This window comes from Oncorhynchus tshawytscha, linkage group LG07, assembly GCF_018296145.1.
Source record: "Oncorhynchus tshawytscha isolate Ot180627B linkage group LG07, Otsh_v2.0, whole genome shotgun sequence".
Classification (NCBI taxonomy): Eukaryota; Metazoa; Chordata; class Actinopteri; order Salmoniformes; family Salmonidae; genus Oncorhynchus; species Oncorhynchus tshawytscha.
This window is the reverse complement of record NC_056435.1, coordinates 1,104,928-1,130,244: the sequence shown is the minus strand read 5'-3', so window position 1 is coordinate 1,130,244 and position 25,317 is coordinate 1,104,928. Positions and strand designations below refer to the sequence as shown.

The 25,317-nt window shown below is 44.7% G+C and overlaps 1 protein-coding gene across 6 annotated transcripts in view; it reads right to left on the bottom strand.

The window, feature by feature from the left end:
- Positions 1 to 25,317, bottom strand: part of LOC112267659 (interleukin-1 receptor accessory protein-like 1) — an 810,683-nt gene that overhangs the window by 87,477 nt on the left and 697,889 nt on the right. For 4 of the 6 annotated variants that reach the window (XM_042323756.1, XM_042323755.1, XM_042323752.1 and 1 more), the window contains exon 5: positions 124 to 256. The exons of the other annotated variants lie outside the window; for them this stretch is intronic. In XM_042323756.1, coding sequence (XP_042179690.1) covers positions 124 to 256 — 133 coding nt within the window. The remainder of the gene's footprint in view (positions 1 to 123; positions 257 to 25,317) is intronic. 6 annotated transcript variants of the gene reach the window in all.

Here is a 25,317-nt window from a genome sequence, read left to right as displayed (position 1 = left end):
GGGTCTCTGATGGCACAGCTGGCGCTGCAGTACAGCGCCCTTAACCACTGCGCCATAACAGGGTCTTACTTGACGTGTGTGTGTGTGACAGGGTGTTACTTGATGTGTGTGTGTGTGTCTTACTTGATGTCACTCTCTCTGAACCTCTCCACGTCCAGGTCTTCGATGAACTTCTCTCCTTTCATCCAGTAGATGAGCGGACTGACTTCCCCGGCGAAGCCGAAGAACGCTCGGCACGTCAGGTTGACTTGACTTCCTGTGGAGACAGGAAATAGGAAATAAGGCATGGTTGTCGTGGTAAGGAAGTAATATGGTTGTGGGTAAAGCAGGGGAAAATGTCTGGGTGAGGTGAAGCCCACTAATGTAGGTCTTTCCAGTACCATGGATAATATGGGCAATTCTTATTAGATGGTGTCTCCTATTGTCTAGGTTACAATGCACACCTCCAGACTCTCCTGCACTTTCCAACACCTACATCCTCCTGAACTCATAGACACCCGTGAATCTCCCCTATCCCCTCTGAAGTTCCCCTATCCCCTCTGAAGCTCCCCTATCCCCTCTGAAGTTCCCCTATCCCCTCTGAAGCTCCCCTATCCCCTCTGAAGTTCCCCTATCCCCTCTGAAGTTCCCCTATCCCCTCTGAAGTTCACCTATCCCATCTGAAGCTCACCTACCTCCTCTGAAGCTCTCCTACCACCTCGGAAGCGCCCATCCCTCCTCCCATTCTCTCCCACTCTCTCCCTCATGCTCCTGAACACTGATGAACTCTCTTTCACTCTCTCCCACGCACACTCCTAGCGTCCTCCACACAAAGGGTGGTTATTAGCCCAGTACCCTTATTGTTCCACCCTACCAATTAGTGTGAGTGTGAAACATGATGCACAGCGTGCATGGTGAAAGATGTTCTACACACAACATCAATTTAGCAACATGACATCTCATTAAAATCTGTTCATATACACTCCCACAAAGAATATGACACTTTTTAAAACATTTTCTGACAAGCAAGCATTCTTAGAATGTTTGGGAACTACGTATATTAAGGCATTTGTGAAAATTCTATAGCAATATAGAATGGGAAAGCGGCCGTGCGTTTGGACAATTAATAGACACTGCAATAAATAAAACCTAACCAAAACATCTGTCCTGTCCAGGACCGGAGTCTACACAGACAGTGCACCATAGCCAATCAAAGCTACAGTAGGCCTCATGCAAACAAGCCATTTGCCACAAGGGCCTGCCATCATTCACTTTGAACTGGACTGTGTGTTTACAGGCAGTAGGGCCTGCCATCATTCACTTTGAACTGGACTGTGTGTTTACAGGCAGTAGGACCTGCCACCATTCACTTTGAACTGGACTGTGTGTTTACAGGCAGTAGGGCCTGCCACCATTCACTTTGAACTGAACTGTGTGTTTACAGGCAGTATGACCTGCCATCATTCACTTTGAACTGGACTGTGCGTTTACAGGCAGTAGGGCCTGCCACCATTCACTTTGAACTGAACTGTGTGTTTACAGGCAGTATGACCTGCCATCATTCACTTTGAACTGGACTGTGTGTTTACAGGCAGTAGGACCTGCCATCATTCACTTTGAACTGGACTGTGTGTTTACAGGCAGTAGGGCCTGCCATCATTCACTTTGAACTGGACTGTGTGTTTACAGGCAGTAGGGCCTGCCATCATTCACTTTGAACTGGACTGTGCGTTTACAGGCAGTAGGGCCTGCCATCATTCACTTTGAACTGGACTGTGCGTTTACAGGCAGTATGACCTGCCATCATTCACTTTGAACTGGACTGTGTGTTTACAGGCAGTAGGGCCTGCCATCATTCACTTTGAACTGGACTGTGTGTTTACAGGCAGTAGGGCCTGCCATCATTCACTTTGAACTGGACTGTGTGTTTACAGGCAGTAGGGCCTGCCATCATTCACTTTGAACTGGACTGTGCGTTTGCAGGCAGTATGACCTGCCATCATTCACTTTGAACTGGACTGTGTGTTTACAGGCAGTAGGGCCTGCCATCATTCACTTTGAACTGGACTGTGCGTTTACAGGCAGTAGGGCCTGCCATCATTCACTTTGAACTGGACTGTGTGTTTACAGGCAGTAGGGCCTGCCATCATTCACTTTGAACTGGACTGTGTGTTTACAGGCAGTAGGGCCTGCCATCATTCACTTTGAACTGGACTGTGTGTTTACAGTCACTTTGAACTGGACTGTGTGTTTACAGGCAGTAGGGCCTGCCATCATTCACTTTGAACTGGACTGTGTGTTTACAGGCAGTAGGGCCTGCCATCATTCACTTTGAACTGGACTGTGCGTTTACAGGCAGTAGGGCCTGCCATCATTCACTTTGAACTGGACTGTGCGTTTGCAGGCAGTAGGGCCTGCCATCATTCACTTTGAACTGGACTGTGTGTTTACAGGCAGTAGGGCCTGCCATCATTCACTTTGAACTGGACTGTGCGTTTTCAGGCAGTAGGGCCTGCCATCATTCACTTTGAACTGGACTGTGCGTTTACAGGCAGTAGGGCCTGCCATCATTCACTTTGAACTGGACTGTGCGTTTGCAGGCAGTAGGGCCTGCCATCATTCACTTTGAACTGGACTGTGCGTTTGCAGGCAGTAGGGCCTGCCATCATTCACTTTGAACTGGACTGTGTGTTTACAGGCAGTAGGGCCTGCCATCATTCACTTTGAACTGGACTGTGCGTTTGCAGGCAGTAGGGCCTGCCATCATTCACTTTGAACTGGACTGTGTGTTTACAGGCAGTAGGGCCTGCCATCATTCACTTTGAACTGGACTGTGTGTTTACAGGCAGTAGGGCCTGCCATCATTCACTTTGAACTGGACTGTGTGTTTACAGGCAGTAGGGCCTGCCATCATTCACTTTGAACTGGACTGTGTGTTTACAGGCAGTAGGGCCTGCCATCATTCACTTTGAACTGGACTGTGTGTTTACAGGCAGTAGGGCCTGCCATCATTCACTTTGAACTGGACTGTGTGTTTACAGGCAGTAGGGCCTGCCATCATTCACTTTGAACTGGACTGTGTGTTGCAACAGCGCAACTTTATATCATTAGAACACATTCGCCAAAAGCCACAAAATACAGTTGAATAGATTTCTGCAAGTATGTAGCTAAATACCAAGAGAGTCCTCTTATATTTGGGAACTTTACAACCCTATTGATCAAACAACCACGAAAAGGTAGGTTCTCTCTCCCTCAGTTATGCACATCAACAACAACAACATCAACAACTAATGCTAGCCAGAGCAAGATGAGCTAAAATCTAATGAAAGAACATGAAAGAAACAGTACAGTGCATTCAGATAGTATTCAGACCCCTTCCCCTTTTCCACATTTTGTTAAATACATCTGTTCCTCATCAATCAACGCACAATACCCCACAATGACAAAGCGAAAACAGGTTTTTAGACATTTTTGCAAATGTATTTAAAAAACGAAACAGAAATACCTTATTTACCTAAGTATTCAGACCCTTTGTTATGAGACTCAAAATTGAGCTCAGGTGCATCCTGTTTCCATTGATCATCTTTGAGATCTTTCTACAACTTGATTGGAGTTCACCTGTGGTAAATTAAATTGATTGGACATAATTTGGAAAGGCACGCACCTGTCTATATAAGGTGCCGACAGTTGACGGTGCATTTCAGATCAAAAACCAAGCCATGAGGTCAAAGGAAATGTCCGTAGAGCTCCGAGACAGGATTGTTGAAGTACAGATCTGAGGAAAGGTACCAAAACATTTCTGCATCATTGAAGGTCCCCAAGAACACAGTAGCCTTCATCATTCTTAAATGGAAGAAGTTTGGAACCACCAGGATTCTTCCTAGAGCTTTCCGCCCGGCCAAACTGAGCAATCGGGGGAGAAGGGCCTTGGTCAGGGAGGTGACCAAATACACGATGGTCACTCTGACAGAGCTCCAGAGTTCGTGGAGATGGTAGAACCTTCCAGAAGGACATCCATCTCTGCAGCACTCCACCAATCAGGCGTGGCTAGACGGAAGCCACTCCTCAGTAAAAGGCACATGACAGCCTGCTTGGAGTTTGCCAATGCAGGAGTGACTTCGGGACAAGTCTCTGAATGTCCTTGAGTGGCTCCACCAGAGCCCGGACTTGAACCCGATCGAACATCTCTGGAAAGACCTGAAAATAGCTGTGCAGCGACGTTCCCTATCCAACCTGACAGAGCTTGAGAGGTTCTGCAGAGAAGAATGGGAGAAGATCTCAAATACAGGTGTGTCAAGCTTGTAGTTTCATACCCAAGAAGACTTGAGGCTGTAATGGCTGCCAAAGGTCCTTCAACAAAGTATTGAGTAAAGTGTCTGAATACTTATGTAAAGGATTTATCCGTTTTTTTTTTTCATTTGATAAATTAGCAAACATTTCTAAAAAACAGTTTTTCCTTTGTCATTATGGAGTGTAGATTGAGGAGCAAAAAAAATAAGTCTGTAACGTAACAAAATATGGAAAAAGTCAAGGGGTCTGAATACTTTCCGAATGCACTGTAAACCCCCTCAAATTGTTTCAGCTAGTTGGCCGTCAAAATTGTACTGATAAACGATGGGGAATTGTAGACTTCCCGTCCTTCTGCAGCTTGCCTGCAACCAAGCACACAAGCTAACTGGCTAAAGTTGGCTAGCTTGCTACTTCCAGACACAAATGAGAGAACACATCACTCTGACCACTTTACTCGCCCTAGCAGAGCTGGTTAGCTAGGCTGTTTACATGTTATCCAGAGAATTCTTGACTAACTATTACTTTTTCTGCCTACATTTACTGACAGTGGTCATATTCAGCCAGTGTAGCAAATTCATAAATGCATCAGTTATTCTGCGCTCTGACACACTCAGACAAGTCTGTTCTGAAATAGATAGCCAGAGTGTAACGGTTCTCTTGTGGTGAAGGAGAGTCGGACCAAAATGCGGCGTGTAGATTGCGATCCATGTTTAATAAACAAAGTAAAACACGAATCAATACAAACACTACAAAAACAAAGAACGTGGAAACGTAACGAAAACCGAAACAGCCTATACTTGCGTAAACTAACACAGAGACAGGACCAAAGACACTAAGAAAAATCACCCACGACAAACTCAAAGAATATGGCTGCCTAAATATGGTTCCCAATCAGAGACAACGATAAACACCTGCCTCTGATTGAGAACCACTCCAGACAGCCATAGACTTTGCTAGAATACCCCACTAGCTACAATCCCAATATATACACACCACATACAAAAACCCATGCCACACCCTGGCCTGACCCAATACATGAAGATAAACACCAAATACTTCGACCAGGGCGTGACACAGAGGGAATTTGGAAACGCAAGGGATATGCTAACTGGATAATGTTGTGGAAATATGGAATGAAATATTTGTCAGATAATGGAAGTTGTAAATCCAAATAGACTTTATTACAAAGTAACAGAGCCGAGCTGGTCCATGGATCAACTGCCTTCTCTTGTTACAGACCTCAGGCTTTATAGGTTTCCACCTTCAGATAACACACCTGGTCACTCCCCTCTATGTAGATGATTAACACCCCTTGGCCTCTCGCCACCATTATCTTCTTGTCCCAATTCTTCCTTGTTAACGCCCACATCTGCTCAATTTAGATTATAATGGTGGCGGCGCCATAGTGTTAATACAAAAATACTACATTTATTGTGTATATACTTTCCGAATATAAGTGCTTTTCTAATAATATTTGATTAGTACAAACAGGTTCTTATTACAGATACATGGATTTTGGTGCCTATATTAATTAACTAAAGTACACATTTTCTTCTTATGTTCTGTTTTACATGTCTAGTGATTAACTCCATGTTGACCCAGTCTGTTCACTCCCATGGATTCTGTTTTACATGTCTAGTGATTAACTCCATGTTGACCCAGTCTGTTCACTCCCATGGATTCTGTTTTACATGTCTAGTGATTAACTCCATGTTGACCCAGTCTGTACACTCCCATGGATTCTGTTTTACATGTCTAGTGATTAACTCCATGATGACCCAGTCTGTTCACTCCCATGGATTCTGTTTTACATGTCCAGTGATTAACTCCATGTTGACCCAGTCTGTTCACTCCCATGGATTCTGTTTTACATGTCTAGTGATTAACTCCATGTTGACCCAGTCTGTACACTCCCATGGATTCTGTTTTACATGTCTAGTGATTAACTCCATGTTGACCCAGTCTGTACACTCCCATGGATTCTGTTTTACATGTCTAGTGATTAACTCCATGTTGACCCAGTCTGTACACTCCCATGGATTCTGCTTCCGTTCTGTTTTACATGTCTAGTGATTAACTCCATGTTGACCCAGTCTGTTCACTCCCATGGATTCTGTTTTACATGTCTAGTGATTAACTCCATGTTGACCCAGTCTGTACACTCCCATGGATTCTGCTTCCGTTCTGTTTTACATGTCTAGTGATTAACTCCATGTTGACCCAGTCTGTCCACTCCCATGGATTCTGCTTCCGTTCTGTTTTACATGTCTAGTGATTAACTCCATGTTGACCCAGTCTGTTCACTCCCATGGATTCTGTTTTACATGTCTAGTGATTAACTCCATGTTGACCCAGTCTGTACACTCCCATGGATTCTGCTTCCGTTCTGTTTTACATGTCTAGTGATTAACTCCATGTTGACCCAGTCTGTTCACTCCCATGGATTCTATTTTACATGTCTAGTGATTAACTCCATGTTGACCCAGTCTGTACACTCCCATGGATTCTGTTTTACATGTCTAGTGATTAACTCCATGTTGACCCAGTCTGTACACTCCCATGGATTCTGTTTTACATGTCTAGTGATTAACTCCATGTTGACCCAGTCTGTACACTCCCATGGATTCTGCTTCCGTTCTGTTTTACATGTCTAGGTGATTAACTCCATGTTGACCCAGTCTGTCCACTCCCATGGATTCTGCTTCCGTTCTGTTTTACATGTCTAGTGATTAACTCCATGTTGACCCAGTCTGTTCACTCCCATGGATTCTGTTTTACATGTCTAGTGATTAACTCCATGTTGACCCAGTCTGTACACTCCCATGGATTCTGCTTCCGTTCTGTTTTACATGTCTAGTGATTAACTCCATGTTGACCCAGTCTGTTCACTCCCATGGATTCTATTTTACATGTCTAGTGATTAACTCCATGTTGACCCAGTCTGTTCACTCCCATGGATTCTGTTTTACATGTCTAGTGATTAACTCCATGTTGACCCAGTCTGTTCACTCCCATGGATTCTGTTTTACATGTCTAGTGATTAACTCCATGTTGACCCAGTCTGTACACACCCATGGATTCTGCTTCCGTTCTGTTTTACATGTCTAGTGATTAACTCCATGTTGACCCAGTCTGTTCACTCCCATAGATTCTGTTTTACATGTCTAGTGATTAACTCCATGTTGACCCAGTCTGTACACTCCCATGGATTCTGTTTTACATGTCTAGTGATTAACTCCATGTTGACCCAGTCTGTTCACTCCCATGGATTCTGTTTTACATGTCTAGTGATTAACTCCATGTTGACCCAGTCTGTACACACCCATGGATTCTGCTTCCGTTCTGTTTTACATGTCTAGTGATTAACTCCATGTTGACCCAGTCTGTTCACTCCCATAGATTCTGTTTTACATGTCTAGTGATTAACTCCATGTTGACCCAGTCTGTACACTCCCATGGATTCTGTTTTACATGTCTAGTGATTAACTCCATGTTGACCCAGTCTGTTCACTCCCATGGATTCTGTTTTACATGTCTAGTGATTAACTCCATGTTGACCCAGTCTGTACACTCCCATGGATTCTGTTTTACATGTCTAGTGATTAACTCCATGTTGACCCAGTCTGTACACACCCATGGATTCTGCTTCCGTTCTGTTTTACATGTCTAGTGATTAACTCCATGTTGACCCAGTCTGTTCACTCCCATGGATTCTGTTTTACATGTCTAGTGATTAACTCCATGTTGACCCAGTCTGTACACTCCCATGGATTCTGTTTTACATGTCTAGTGATTAACTCCATGTTGACCCAGTCTGTACACTCCCATGGATTCTGTTTTACATGTCTAGTGATTAACTCCATGTTAACCCAGTCTGTACACTCCCATGGATTCTGCTTCCGTTCTGTTTTACATGTCTAGTGATTAACTCCATGTTGACCCAGTCTGTACACTCCCATGGATTCTGCTTCCGTTAAGTTTTACATGTCTAGTGATTAACTCCATGTTGACCCAGTCTGTACACTCCCATGGATTCTGTTTTACATGTCTTGTGATTAACTCCATGTTGACCCAGTCTGTTCACTCCCATGGATTCTGTTTTACATGTCTAGTGATTAACTCCATGTTGACCCAGTCTGTTCACTCCCATGGATTCTGTTTTACATGTCTAGTGATTAACTCCATGTTGACCCAGTCTGTACACTCCCATGGATTCTGTTTTACATGTCTAGTGATTAACTCCATGTTGACCCAGTCTGTACACTCCCATGGATTCTGCTTCCGTTCTGTTTTACATGTCTAGTGATTAACTCCATGTTGACCCAGTCTGTACACTCCCATGGATTCTGCTTCCATTCTGTTTTACATGTCTAGGTGATTAACTCCATGTTGACCCAGTCTGTACACTCCCATGGATTCTGCTTCCATTCTGTTTTACATGTCTAGGTGATTAACTCCATGTTGACCCAGTCTGTTCACTCCCATGGATTCTGTTTTACATGTCTAGTGATTAACTCCATGTTGACCCAGTCTGTACACTCCCATGGATTCTGTTTTACATGTCTGTGATTAACTCCATGATGACCCAGTCTGTACACTCCCATGGATTCTGCTTCCGTTCTGTTTTACATGTCTAGTGATTAACTCCATGTTGACCCAGTCTGTTCACTCCCATGGATTCTGCTTACGTTCTGTTTTACATGTCTAGTGATTAACTCCATGTTGACCCAGTCTGTTCACTCCCATGGATTCTGTTTTACATGTCTAGTGATTAACTCCATGTTGACCCAGTCTGTTCACTCCCATGGATTCTGTTTTACATGTCTAGTGATTAACTCCATGTTGACCCAGTCTGTTCACTCCCATGGATTCTGTTTTACATGTCTAGTGATTAACTCCATGTTGACCCAGTCTGTTCACTCCCATGGATTCTGTTTTACATGTCTAGGTGATTAACTCCATGTTGACCCAGTCTGTACACTCCCATAGATTCTGTTTTACATGTCTAGGTGATTAACTCCATGTTGACCGAGTCTGTACACTCCCATAGATTCTGTTTTACATGTCTAGGTGGTTAACTCCATGTTGACCCAGTCTGTACACTCCCATAGATTCTGTTTTACATGTCTAGTGATTAACTCCATGTTGACCCAGTCTGTTCACTCCCATGGATTCTGTTTTACATGTCTAGGTGATTAACTCCATGTTGACCCAGTCTGTACACTCCCATAGATTCTGTTTTACATGTCTAGTGATTAACTCCATGTTGACCCAGTCTGTACACTCCCATAGATTCTGTTTTACATGTCTAGTGATTAACTCCATGTTGACCCAGTCTGTACACTCCCATGGATTCTGCTTATGTTCTGTTTTACATGTCTAGTGATTTAACTCCATGTTGACCCAGTCTGTACACTCCCATGGATTCTGTTTTACATGTCTAGTGATTAACTCCATGTTGACCCAGTCTGTACACTCCCATGGATTCTGCTTCCGTTCTGTTTTACATGTCTAGTGATTAACTCCATGTTGACCCAGTCTGTTCACTCCCATGGATTCTGTTTTACATGTCTAGTGATTAACTCCATGTTGACCCAGTCTGTTCACTCCCATGGATTCTGTTTTACATGTCTAGTGATTAACTCCATGTTGACCCAGTCTGTACACTCCCATGGATTCTGTTTTACATGTCTAGTGATTAACTCCATGTTGACCCAGTCTGTCCACTCCCATGGATTCTGCTTCCGTTCTGTTTTACATGTCTAGTGATTAACTCCATGTTGACCCAGTCTGTTCACTCCCATGGATTCTGCTTATGTTCTGTTTTACATGTCTAGTGATTAACTCCATGTTGACCCAGTCTGTACACTCCCATGGATTCTGTTTTACATGTCTAGTGATTAACTCCATGTTGACCCAGTCTGTACACTCCCATGGATTCTGCTTCCGTTCTGTTTTACATGTCTAGTGATTAACTCCATGTTGACCCAGTCTGTTCACTCCCATGGATTCTGTTTTACATGTCTAGTGATTAACTCCATGTTGACCCAGTCTGTTCACTCCCATGGATTCTGTTTTACATGTCTAGTGATTAACTCCATGTTGACCCAGTCTGTCCACTCCCATGGATTCTGCTTCCGTTCTGTTTTACATGTCTAGTGATTAACTCCATGTTGACCCAGTCTGTTCACTCCCATGGATTCTGCTTATGTTCTGTTTTACATGTCTAGTGATTAACTCCATGTTGACCCAGTCTGTACACTCCCATGGATTCTGTTTTACATGTCTAGTGATTAACTCCATGTTGACCCAGTCTGTTCACTCCCATAGATTCTGTTTTACATGTCTAGTGATTAACTCCATGTTGACCCAGTCTGTTCACTCCCATATATTCTGTTTTACATGCCTAGGTGATTAACTCCATGTTGACCCAGTCTGTACACTCCCATAGATTCTGTTTTACATGTCTAGTGATTAACTCCATGTTGACCCAGTCTGTTCACTCCCATAGATTCTGTTTTACATGCCTAGGTGATTAACTCCATGTTGACCCAGTCTGTACACTCCCATAGATTCTGTTTTACATGTCTAGTGATTAACTCCATGTTGACCCAGTCTGTTCACTCCCATAGATTCTGTTTTACATGCCTAGGTGATTAACTCCATGTTGACCCAGTCTGTTCACTCCCATAGATTCTGTTTTACATGTCTAGTGATTAACTCCATGTTGACCCAGTCTGTTCACTCCCATATATTCTGTTTTACATGCCTAGGTGATTAACTCCATGTTGACCCAGTCTGTACACTCCCATAGATTCTGTTTTACATGTCTAGTGATTAACTCCATGTTGACCCAGTCTGTTCACTCCCATAGATTCTGTTTTACATGTCTAGTGATTAACTCCATGTTGACCCAGTCTGTTCACTCCCATAGATTCTGTTTTACATGTCTAGTGATTAACTCCATGTTGACCCAGTCTGTACACTCCCATAGATTCTGTTTTACATGTCTAGTGATTAACTCCATGTTGACCCAGTCTGTTCACTCCCATAGATTCTGTTTTACATGTCTAGTGATTAACTCCATGTTGACCCAGTCTGTTCACTCCCATAGATTCTGTTTTACATGCCTAGGTGATTAACTCCATGTTGACCCAGTCTGTACACTCCCATGGATTCTGTTTACGTTCTGTTTCTACATGTCCAATGGTTAACTCTTTGTTTATCCAGCTCTGTCCATTCACCTGAACTCAACCTTTACTCTGCTTATGCATGTCTATTAATTAACCCTATGTTTTCTGTCTCAATACTTTTGGGAGAACAGTCTAGATACTGGAAAATCAACCATAGTCGTGAATTTTCACCTACAATAACAGTCATTCAAGTTCTTGCTAGCTAACCAAATGACACCTGCATCTCTAACTGTGTATAGTCACCGGAAAACAATATAGAGGGAAAAAGTCTGTCACTCACCCACTTCTCCTATGACTTGACATCCTCCTTGCAGCTAGCTAGCTAACGTTAGGCTCCATGTTTTTACCTTGCTACATAAATAGCAAGCTACACTGCTCAAAAAAATAAAGGGAACACCAAAATAACACATCCTAGATCTGAATGAATGAAATATTCTTATTAAATACTTTTTTCTTTACATAGTTGAATGTGCTGACAACAAAATCACACAAAAATTATCAATGGAAATCAAATGTATCAACCCATGGAGGTCTGGATTTGGAGTCACACTCATAATTAAAGTGGAAAACCACACTACAGGCTGATCCAACTTTGATGTAATGTCCTTAAAACAAGTCAAAATGAGGCTCAGTAGTGTGTGTGTGGCCTCCACGTGCCTGTATGACCTCCCTACAATGCCTGGGCATGCTCCTGATGAGGTGGCAGATGGTCTCCTGAGGGATCTCCTCCCAGACCTGGACTAAAGCATCCGCCAACTCCTGGACAGTCTGTGGTGCAACGTGGCGTTGGTGGATGGAGCGAGACATGATGTTCCAGATGTGCTCAATTGGATTCAGGTCTGGGGAACGGGCGGGCCAGTCCATAGCATCAATGCCTTCCTCTTGCAGGAACTGCTGACACACTCCAGCCACATGAGGTCTAGCATTGTCTTGCATTAGGATGAATCCAGTGCCAACCGCACCAGCATATGGTCTCACAAGGGGTCTGAGGATCTCATCTCGGTACCTAATGGCAGTCAGGCTACCTCTGGTGAACACATGGAGGGCTGTGCGGCCCCCCAAAGAAATGCCACCCCACACCATGACTGACCCACCGTCAAACCGGTCAAGCTGGAGGATGTTGCAGGCAGCAGAACGTTCTCCACAGTGTCTCCAGACTCTGTCACGTCTGTCATATGTGCTCAGTGTGAACCTGCTTTCATCTGTGAAGAGCACAGGGCACCAGTGGTGAATTTGCCAATCTTGGTGTTCTCTGGCAAATGCCAAACGTCCTGCACGGTGTTGGGCTGTAAGCACAACCCCCACCTGTGGACGTCGGGCCCTCATACCACCCTCATGGAGTCTGTTTCTGACCATTTGAGTAGACACATGCACATTTGTGGCCTGCTGGAGGTCATTTTGCAGGGCTCTGGCAGTGCTCCTCCTGCTCCTCCTTGCACAAAGGCGGAGGTAGCGGTCCTGCTGCTGGGTTGTTGCCCTCCTACGGCCTCCTCCACGTCTCCTGATGTACTGGCCTGTCTCCTGGTAGCGCCTTCATGCTCTGGACACTACGCTGACAGACACAGCAAACCTTCTTGCCACAGCTCGCATTGATGTGCCATCCTGGATGAGCTGCACTACCTGAACCACTTGTGTGGGTTGTAGACTCCGTCTCATGCTACCACTAGAGTGAAAGCACCGCCAGCATTCAAAAGTGACCAAAACATCAGCCAGGAAGCATAGGAACTGAGAAGTGGTCTGTGGTCACCACCTGCAGAACCACTCCTTTATTGGGGGTGTCTTGCGAATTGCCTATAATTTCCCCCTGTTGTCTATTCCATTTGCACAACAGCATGTGAAATGTATTGTCAATCAGTGTTGCTTCCTTGTGTTGTGTTGTTTAAGTGTTCCCTTTATTTTTTTGAGCAGTGTATTAGCCACGTTATGACTGACTTGTGATCATTGCCCTTGCTAGTTTGATTGTATTGACATTCCCAGCCTTGGTTACATTCGTCTGTTTTTGTCCAAAATATTGAGTCATGGAAACTGAAACAGCGCATCCCAAACGGAGGCAGGAAACAATGTACCAGGCCAGCTGTGATTTACAACCTGATAGCAATGTTTTTTAGAACTACCAAGAAATGTATTGGTGAATTATATGAAACATGTATTGAACTGCATCCATCCATTCTACCAACAATGTCTTACTGTACGTCATGGAATGTTGAGTCAAATATAACCTACTTTTAAAACCAATTATCATATTGGTTTTGTAACATCAACTGGGAATTTGATATTTTTGACTGATATTATGATTGTCTGTTTGTTTCATGTCAGCAAAGTAGTTAAAACGCTGTCAGATCCACTTTAAAGCATGTTGGATGTGCTATGCATATCACATACAATGCATGCCACCCCAAAGATCAGGCTAATGCTGATGATGTGTCCGAGATTGAAGAGGCGGTTTGTGTTTAAACAACTGGTAGAGGTACTGAAACGCCATCATTATTATTCATCTAACCTTAATAAAATCTAATTTATTTTCAATCAATCAAATGTATTTATAAAGCTCTTCTTACATCAGCTGATGTCACAAAGTGCTGTACAGAAACCCAGCCTAAAACCCCAAACAGCAATGCAGGTGTAGAAGCATAAAAACCTTTACATTATACTAGACGCAGAGAGATTCAGGCCTCAGGATCATACGATACCCCCTGAGATTGTCAGAAAGGAGCATTGACATCAAGAGGGACATTCAAGCAACTATAACCACCACCTATACTACTTCAAGAGCCATTTGGAGGGGAATCTCATGGATCAGATTTTGATCATCTGTAGCAGCAGCACCTGGCTCCATCCAGCAGACAGACAGGCAGACAGACAGACAGGCAGACAGGCAGACAGACACAGAGGATGTGATGTGCAGATAGACTCCAGAGGCCAGGGACTAGACTGACTGACTGACACAGTGAATGGGGCTGAGGGGTAAGCTGACACGGCTCAGGAGACAGATTCTCTCGCTGTGCTGGAGCTTTTTCTCCCCTCTCAGCTCATTTCCCAGCCATATCTTATGTGGCGGAGAGAGAGCTAAGCCCAGTGTCTCTTAACTCCACCCAGCCAGCCCAGGGGACTTGGGACCCCATTCTGCCTTGTTCTCTTTATTTCTCACTCTGTTTTCTCATTTGTGCTGTGTCTTTCTTCTGCACAGGAATTCATGTGTATTACAGAAACTCTAAACAGAAACATTGTGTCGATCACTCTAAACCCCAGCACTACACAGCTGATTCAAATCATCAACTTATTTGAATCAGCTGTGTAGTGCTAGAACAAAAACTAAAGCTTGCTGTAAGCTAAATATTACATTTAGTGATGTGAAATTTCCCCATTACAGGCAGGCACACAGACGCACACTTGTGTACATGCAATCTGGGACATAGACCGGCCAGTCTATCTCAATAGCTGTCATTGAGTGAGGCAACATTTTCTATACCAACCAACAGTAGGGCCATGTGCTGTGAGCACACAATATCCACACCGTAACCCAAAACACCATCAGAGCCAGAGAGGCTAGCCACTAGAGCCCATATTAAGCTGGACTGATCAAGGAGCGGCCATTAAAAGTATGTTGAGAAAGTCAAAGAGGTGATTCAGCATCAGTCATTAGTGTTCTCACTCATCTCATCTCCCCATCCCTCCCCCAGGGTTTGGGGCTCAGATGTCTGTGAGATGGCAGATCGCGGTGGAGGATAATTGGCAGTTCAAAGATAATAGGGATTTATTTGACCATCTCTCTCTGGCTCTGAAACGTTCCGCCATGTTGCAGCCCTCTTGTCAGATTATTAGGAGCAGAAACCAGGTAAACATAAAGGGACTTGTGAATCTGGTTGATGTGTATCTTTTCCCTACATGAAATATGGTAAACACCTCTAAACCTCAGGTATTTGGGAGACTAGGGCCAATTTAATGGCTTAGAATTGCAGGATGCACCTTGAGTGTGACAGTTAGTGTGCCCATTGAGGTGAGTTATGTGGTGGAGCAACATGGTGCAGTACCACTCCTGTCCACAAGAGGTCACTATGGAGCTACAGAGCAGGTACAGACCTGCACTGATGCAAAAAAAAGCAAAGCATGTTGGTAGGTTCAGCTCTGAGAGGAATCATTATTCTCCTCTTGCAACTCCACAAAAATACTGTACCTTTATTCCTGGGGGATTGGAAATCACCCCATTTTATTCTATGTAATACCACAAGTCATGCAGGCTCTAACGTACCATTATTCGTGTACGTACATAATATACTGTAAATTCCCAGCATCAGATAATGGAGATTATGCACATAATAATCACAAAGTGGGAGTACCTTTATTGACATGATAATCTAGGTAGGCCAAGATCACACTGACTACACAGAAGAACATGCACACACACACACACACACACACACACACACACACACACACACACACACACACACACACACACACACACACACACACACACACACACACACACACACACACACACCCTCTCTCTCCATTCCTCTTCCTCTCTCCCCCTTCATCTCTCTCCTTCCCATCCTCTCTCTTTCTCCCTTTCTCATTTCCTCTCTCTCCCTCACTCTCTCTCTCTCCCTCCCTCTCCCTTACTCACTCCCCCCGCCCTCTCTTCCTTATCTTCCTCTGCCTTCCTTAAGCCTCTCTTAGTCACAGTAATAAGGTAAAAAGCTGCAGCATTGGCATCCTCGCTCTGAGCGGAGGAAGGAAGCAGTCGTTTCGATAGGATGCCCGATCGCCAGAGGAACACACACGCACACATAACACACACATGCATACACAAACGCACACACTGGTCTCAATGAGCATACTGTACATGTAGGTACATGTCCAGATCATAAAGAAGTACGGCCTGAGAGGCAAGTAATGAGGGCCCATGAGGTTTGTTCCAGATCATCGTATAACCCTGAGGTCTGTTCCAGATCATCATATAACCATGAGGTCTGTTCCAGATCATCGTATAACCCTGAGGTCTGTTCCAGATCATCATATAACCATGAGGTCTGTTCCAGATCATCATATAACCCTGAGGTCTGTTCCAGATCATCATATAACCATGAGGTCTGTTCCAGATCATTGTATAACCCTGAGGTCTGTTCCAGATCATCATATAACCCTGAGGTCTGTTCCAGATCATTGTATAACCCTGAGGTCTGTTCCAGATCATTGTATAACCCTGAGGTCTGTTCCAGATCATCATATAACCATGAGGTCTGTTCCAGATCATCATATAACCCTGAGGTCGGTTCCAGATCATTGTATAACCCTGAGGTCTGTTCCAGATCATCATATACAAACACAATATAGGCCTATACTGTACTATACTTTCTGTACTACCCCCCTTTCTTGTTCTGACTCTACTGACAGCTACTTTATTGAGGAAAAATGTACTTTCTATGCATGTGATATGTGGTCGTCCCACCTAGCTATCTGAAGATTAATGCACTGTAAGTCTCTCTGGATAAGAGCGTCTGCTAAATGACTCAAATGTCAAATGTAAATGGTGGTGTTCCTCTGCTCAGATGTTGTGAGCATATACCAATGGTTGCGTGCCACGTCATCGACTGTGCCGTCGAGCACCTGATTGCTATAACATTTGATTGTGGTTAGATGATAGGTAAAATACCTATCGACATTGTAAGATCTGGCAGGCGTCAGATCTGGGCAGAGGCCCACTATAAAGGCCAAGACTGTCCTGTACATCCTATATGAGAAACCCAAGTCTAAGTCAAGCACTGACCAAGCATATTCCTTGTTTTGTACGTGGACTCATCTGCTAACAGCAGAGCAGTTTGTAAGTGAGGAAGCTTTCCCTTTCTAATATAGCTGTCCTGAATAAATGACGCTTCAGTTACAATTGGAGAAAGATTTCAAAGTGAAGGAACGCTGCTTTGGAGACTTTCAGTGCCTTTGAAATCCCAACTGTAATGACATTGAAAGTGTTTTTAATCCTCCTACTCTTCCTTCATGGAGAGAGGAAGAGAATTTACTGCTGAACCATTAAGCCCAATAACAGGGTTCAAAACAAAAGGATCATTTAATGCTCACAGCAGTCCTGCTTCTCTGACTGAGGATGTGTGTGTGTGTGTGTGTGTGTGTGTGTGTGTGTGGCTGTGCAGGGACACACTTGGATGCATAGGGCAAATGGTTTCTCTATGCTTCTCTCAGGATTCTTTGTTGTCCTCTTTCTCCCACATTCAATTAGCCAGCTCTCTGCTGTCTCACTCATGGCCCATCCACGACTAGACACATATTTCCATTGGACCTCATTACCAAAATTGGCTGGCGTGACGTTTCTCTCATTAAGGAAACACGGTGAGTTTATGGAGCGTCACAATAGCAATAACTAAACCACCGTGCCTAGTCTAAACCATTCTGAAGAGTTCTCGGCCATGCAGAGAGTAAATTGATGATTTCTACTACAGTACACAGCAGACCAGACCTGCACTCTTCATTATGGTTGTTGTTGAGATGTAACGTTAGGAGACCGTTCGGGATTTGGTTGTAAACCGCTGTCTGTAGCACATTGAATGGTTGTGTTGATTTCCAATCAGAGGGCAAGTACACTGCAATCGAAGGCGAGCTTATAGAGATCAATGTACAGTATGGATGTATGCCTGGCTGGACATAGAGGATCGATCGGGTTATACTGCACCATGGACTCTAAAGTTATAGAGAGAGTTGGAGAGAGTGAAAGAGAGAGAGAGAGACCACATCCAAATAATGCATGGCTGGACGACCACAGCCTGACATTTTCAAAAGATCAACAGCCTCTCCTGCATTGATATCTTCAACAATGCAACGCACTTAAGCACAAAGGGTGATTAACACAAAAGCCCACTGCTCTAATGGATGATCATTGTACCGATATGTCTGATTCAGATATGGAACAGAACACTAATAATAATAGTAATAATAATGGATTGGATTTATATAGTTCCATTTTACCAGTCAAAGCGCAGTACGACTCTCATCTGAGACCAGGTCATTGCTTAACTCGCTAATGAAGTGTTTCGATGCTAACAAATCGGTAACCATCAATACTTATTTTATTAATTTCGACAACACAAATTTTGTTTACCCTAAGTTTCTTTAAGAAATTCCACTCCACCACTTCAAGGACTAGTGTCCTCTCTACAATGTTGACTCTATCCAGGGTCGACAGACAGGCAGGGGTGAAAGAGCTCACTCAAGGAGAAAAGGGAATCGCTATCAGCCCATCTGCACATTCACTGAGCATTCACTATAAACCCCGGACACCTCTGGCTTTAGCCAGGCCCACAGGAAGGTCTGGAGAATTCCTAAGCAGCGCTCGGAGGGGAGGGCTACTGAAGCAAGGCCAGACAGAGATCTAGACACAGTACAACACAGTGGGGTCCTTCAGGCACTGCTGGGTCAGACTCTGTGGGCCCCACTGGCTCTGTGTAAAAGTTTCCTCCCCGTAGGCACAGATCTAGGATCAGTTTTACCCACCCCTTAATCCTCACCTTAACCATTAGGGGAGAAATGACCCAAACGGACCTTACATCAGTGCTGAGGGGTGACCTCATCTGACTTCCCTAACCCCAAAAACTACTTGGCAGCCATCCAAACCTCCATGGCCAAGCTCCGAGTCCCTGTATGGTCCAGTGGAGCGAGGAGGCTGAGAGTGGAGCCAGGCTAGCCAGAGATGGCTCACTGCCTACCCTGGGACGGCTCACTAAGCCCAGGTTGTGTCCCACACCTCCAGCCCCTGACTCCCTGGGCCCTGGAAGTCCATCTAATGACAGATCAACAGCATAGTGCTGTAGTGTAGCTCGTAGGCTATACTCTAGGTGCTTTTCCCAGGGCTTTGGCCATAGTGTGGAGGATCAATGGGACATGTGAGTAGAATGTGGAGGAGGGTTGTCTGAGTCAGTGAAGCGAGGACTTTGATGGGTGGAGGGGCTGTAGAAGCCAAAGGAGAAATGTTGCTCCTTATCCCCACAAATCCCTGTTGAAGCAGGGAGAGGGGAATCAATGTCTCTCTCTCGCTTTTCCTCTTTCTATCTCCCACTCTTTGGTTCTCTCTCTCAGGATAATTTCCCTCTGCTTTAGGATATGAGAGTAGAGAGGGCTGACACAGTTTGCCGTGGCCTCAGAGGCGACTGTGCGTGCTGACACTCAGGAGCACAGACTTCCCGTCCCCCTTACTTTCCCTATCCCTCTCTCGGTCTCCTCTTCCTCTCTCGCTCTCCCTTGCTTTTTATCTGCTCTCTTTCTTCCTCCCTCTATCTCTCTTTCTCTCCTAAAGCCAGTCCCGGGAGGGCAGCAACCAGGGCTACATTATGGATGCAGATTCAGGAGTGTAACAAACAAAGGGGCCAGACGTGTGCTGGTGCAGTGGCTGGGGAGTAGGGACTCTGCAGTAGCCCGGGCTACAGGAACAGGTTCCAGTCATACCAGACGCTATCCTATCGGAGAGAAGAGCTTGGAACCCCTGACCAGACCAAATGGCTTCAATGAGGAAGTGAAACGACCAGTAAGGAGAAGGACAAGGACACAGTAATTCGAACTCTGTGACCAAAAGGGGTATAGTGCCGGCGGTCTTCATTTGTCTCAACTTTCACATGTAATGTATCTTTGACTTAAGGCAGTTTTTAAATTCTCTCTATGTGATTCTATTTTTGAAGAAAGTCCTCAAAAGGAATAAAGGAATGACCTTTGAGGTTCGCTTCTCCATGACTTTGATTAGGCCCAAATCTCATCATCACTGACCATTCTGACTTCTAAATCCAAATCCATGACCTTCTCATTTCTTCTGCCCTCGGCTCTTCTGATGGTTGACTGAAATCACAGCAAAAGCGTCTTGGCATCACGAATCAATTTGCTGGTCCCATCACCACCCTTTCCTGCTGCATACAGACAGAATCCACACCATCGACCCCTTTAAATTGTCCCTCTAGGGCCTCTGTACTGTAGTCTCCCCCAGTGTGGAGAAGTAGCTCTCCTCCCTTCCCTCCCTTCCTCCTCTAGGTGACATTTGTATAACCATCCAATTCAGCTAAACACACGGTAGCAGTTTAGAGCCTTTTCAACTATATAGATACCTCTTTATGTGTGTGCTGTGCTGTGTTGTGTTGTGTTGTGTTGTGTTGTGCTATGCTGTGTTGTGCTGTGCTGTGCTGTGTTGTGCTGTGCTGTGTGCTGTGCTGTGCTGTGTGTGCTGTGCTGTGCTGTGCTGTGCTGTGCTGTGTTGTGCTGTGCTGTGCTGTGCTGTGCTGTGTGTGCTGTGTTGTGCTGTGCTGTGTTGTGCTGTGTTGTGCTGTGCTGTGCTGTGCTGTGTTGTGCTGTGTTGTGCTGTGCTGTGCTGTGTTGTGCTGTGCTGTGTTGTGCTGTGCTGTGTTGTGCTGTGTTGTGCTGTGTTGTGCTGTGCTGTGTGCTGTGTTGTGCTGTGTTGTGCTGTGCTGTGTTGTGCTGTGTTGTGCTGTGCTGTGCTGTGCTGTGTTGTGTTGTGCTGTGCTGTGCAGTCCGCCGCTGCACCGCGGACTTTGACAATTCAGGTAACTTTGTGTTTCTTCAAAAAATTGCTTGTCTTAAAAATCCTAGGCACTTAAGCCGCCGTTCGCAATCCATTTAATTAAAAGAATACGCTAAATTACAAGCAAGGCTATCGAGGGAGTGAGAAGTAAACCGGACGCAGCTAAATTATGACCTTGCGCCGGAGTCGAGAGAACATTTTAAGGGGATATCATGACACATGCATAAATTTAAGGCCAGAAGTGCTGATGTGTCAATCATTCGCCGTCCCAGAGGGCATTGCGCCAGACAAGTCCATATTTCATGCTCCGTGGGAGCCGCTATATGTAAATTTATGTGGGCATGGGAAACAACTGAAACGTATGTTACAGATCTTGTATGATCTTTGTGTTGCCTCAAGGTAAGATGGAAACACATAACATTGCATTATAATAGTACATGTCAATCACAATATATCACAGTATGGTTACAATATCACTTCTATGAGGCCTATGTACTGGCTGCCTAATCAATATATTTTCATAAGGTATAATGAAAAGAGAGTTTTGAGAAGGAAAGATAACGTTTTTTAAAACTTCTCCTTGTGTAATCCTCTTGGTCCCTGAAGATGCTTGTGAGTAACGCCATTCTGTTTATGCATAAGCCTCAAAACATTCCAAATCCATAGTTTCATTAAGCCCTAATCTGTCAACAGTCTCACATTTCAGCATGACTTCCAATATAATCTTTCCTACTTTCCCCAAACCCTGGTAATCAATTCTGATGAGTCCCTGACAGGAGGATGACATGAGAGAAAAGGTTATACTATGTGTGTGTGTGTGTGTGTGAGAGAGAGAGAAAGAGAGAGAGAGAGAGAGAGAGAGAGAGAGAGAGAGAGAGAGAGAGAGAGAGAGAGATTTAAGTAAGACAGCGAGATGTGTAAGAGAACATGTCTGAATATGTGTGTGTGTATAAAGGTGGCCCAGCTAGGGTGACAGCACAGGGAGCATGCTGATGAGCTCTCCCGAGCACTGATCGTATTATCTCTCCCCCTTTTCTCCCTCCCTCTCCCTTTCTCGCTCTCCTTCTCTCTGCAGGTATTAGGCCTCCTATCCCAGTGACTGACACTTTCCTCAATTACGGCTACAGTATTTGCATTCATAATGACCGTGGCACCCTGCCTGGACCAGTGGGAGCTGTCACAGCGCACCCTGAGTCATTTGAGTCGACGCACCGTAACTTGGACAGACTGGCCCTGACAATAACATTTTCAACAGTGGCCTTGTCACAAAAATAAAATTTTAATGACACAGGCTACCTACTGCAACACTTAACCAGATTGACTCAGGATGGCTTCAATCATATTTTCTAAAAGAGAGGAAGAGGGGAGAGATGGGGGTTCCGTCTGTAGGAAGTACCATAGAGTTTGATGGACGAATGGATGTGTGGAGCTGTCAGGATTGGGATGTGTCCCACTGGGCCTGCTCTTGCACTGCACCCTGGGATACTGGGGTGACTGGTTGGGATCCACACTGAGTCTGTAAATGACAGGAGGATGGAGATGGGTTCCCACTTTGAATGTGGATTGGTTCAGAGTGGTGCAGTGGTGGGGGGTGGGACGGAGACCCCCTGCTATGGATCGATGGTCCGGGTAGACAGATACAGGTTTGCAGAGTGGGTTATATGGAAATGGACTAGTGAGAACACTACAGTACATAAAATATAGATTTTATCCTATAATGTGAGATAATTATGAACCTCAATATACTGTAACGTAAACTCACTCACTTTTGTACATCGCCTTGGTCCGTACAATTGAACTTATTTTAGCGCCCAAAAAACGTAATACTTCCAGATCAACTGTAATGTCAATACCATTGTAAAGCACAATTTCTCCCCATTCCAACAGAATTCATGCCGCGACCTCCACGCTGCTCGTTTCTGCATGATTCAACAAGGCAATGAGCTCCACACTGCCTGTTTCTACATGATTCAACAAGGCAATGAGCTCCACGCTGCCTGTTTCTACATGATTCAACAAGGCAATGACCTCCACGCTGCCTGTTTCTGCATGATTCAACAAGGCAATGACCTCCACGCTGTCCGTTTCTACATGATTCAACAAGGCAATGAGCTCCACGCTGCCTGTTTCTACATGATTCAACAAGGCAATGAGCTCCACGCTGCCTGTTTCTGCATGATTCAACAAGGCAATGAGCTCCACGCTGCCTGTTTCTGCATGATTCAACAAGGCAATGACCTCCACGCTGCCTGTTTCTGCATGATTCAACAAGGCAATGACCTCCACGCTGCCTGTTTCTACATGATTCAACAAGGCAATGAGCTCCACGCTGCCTGTTTCTACATGATTCAACAAGGCAATGAGCTCCACGCTGCCTGTTTCTGCATGATTCAACAAGGCAATGAGCTCCACGCTGCCTGTTTCTACATGATTCAACAAGGCAATGAGCTCCACGCTGCCTGTTTCTACATGATTCAACAAGGCAATGAGCTCCACGCTGCCTGTTTCTGCATGATTCAACAAGGCAATGAGCTCCACGCTGCCTGTTTCTGCATGATTCAACAAGGCAATGAGCTCCACGCTGCCCGTTTCTGCATGATTCAACAAGGCAATGAGCTCCACGCTGCCTGTTTCTACATGATTCAACAAGGCAATGAGCTCCACGCTGCCTGTTTCTACATGATTCAACAAGGCAATGAGCTCCACGCTGCCTGTTTCTACATGATTCAACAAGGCAATGAGCTCCACGCTGCCTGTTTCTGCATGATTCAACAAGGCAATGAGCTCCACGCTGCCTGTTTCTGCATGATTCAACAAGGCAATGAGCTCCACGCTGCCCGTTTCTACATGATTCAACAAGGCAATGAGCTCCACGCTGCCTGTTTCTACATGATTCAACAAGGCAATGATCTCCGTCGGGTCTTTTAAAAAATGGCGGGTGGGGAAGGTAAACTAATGTGTGATAGTGAGAAGGAGAGATGTTGTGTGGGGAAGCTAAACTAATGTGTGATAGTGAGAAGGAGAGATGTTGTGTGGGGAAGCTAAACTAATGTGTGATAGTGAGAAGGAGAGTTGCTGTGTGGGGAAGCTAAACTAATGTGTGATAGTGAGAAGGAGAGATGCTGTGTGGGGAAGCTAAACTAATGCGTGGTAGTGAGAAGGAGAGATGTTGTGTGGGGAAGCTAAACTAATGCGTGATGGAGAGATGCTGTGTGGGAAAACGGCTTTTTTCACTCGATCTGTCCACCTTATCACCTTATCGCCTCTGAAATGTAAATAAAACACTATAAAGAGTTTATATAATGTGTCATACCTATTGTGTCATACCTACCTACATACCTATTTGAAGGTTTGTGTCAAATTTGAATGGGGTTTTTAGGGCGGTGCTAAAGTGATCTTCAGAAGTTAACAGCGGCATTGAGAATCATGATCGCTTCCAGTGATGACGCAAAAAAGGACTAGGTATCCCCCCCTTACCCCCGTCACTGTTCATTTCCTGTTTCTAAAGGATGAGAGAAGGTGGAGAGAGATTGTAAGACAGAAATAGATGCTTTATGCGTGCTGTACGTTATGGCATGATACGTCAATATGTAACGGAGGGTGCGTTTTTTCAGAATTTCTCCAACACTATGGAGCCATTACCATGTCGATCAACGCTTGAATAGAAACGTAGTTCACACCCCAGATTTTGAAGTCAACACAGTCCCATTAGTTTTCTTTGCAGCCTCGTTTGAATGTCACGGTTGCGCACATTTGTACGGAATGGGGTGAGTTTACGTTACATAAAATATCAATGTTATGCTATAATGTGAGAAGACTGTTAACCTCAAGTTCTAGTCAGAAATTAACAGTACATAAAATATACATACAATATATATACGAATCAGAAGAATATTTATGAATGACATACATTTATGTAAATGCTTTTAAGACGGAACTACACATATGCAAATTAGATTTATATGGTCAGCCAGCCAGTCAGACAGCCAGCCAGTCAGATAGCCAACCAGCCAGCCAGCCAGCCAGCCAGCCAGCCAGCTAGCCAGTCAACCAGCCAGCCAGTCAGCCAGCCAGCCAGCCAGCCAACCAGCCAGCCAGCCAGCCAGCCAGTCAGACAGTCAGTCAGCCGCATTGCAACAGTAAACTGTGGAAGTCATCATGTGGAAGTTAATCTATCTCTGGATAGTGAGGCTGTAATACTAAAGCTCATGAGGAATTACAGAGAGATTTCCAGAAAAGCTGCTGGCAGCAATTTCTCTGTCTTTTTATTAGCCAAGATGTGCAATTTGTGCTAGTGCTTAATGTGACAGGATTCGTCTTGTTTGC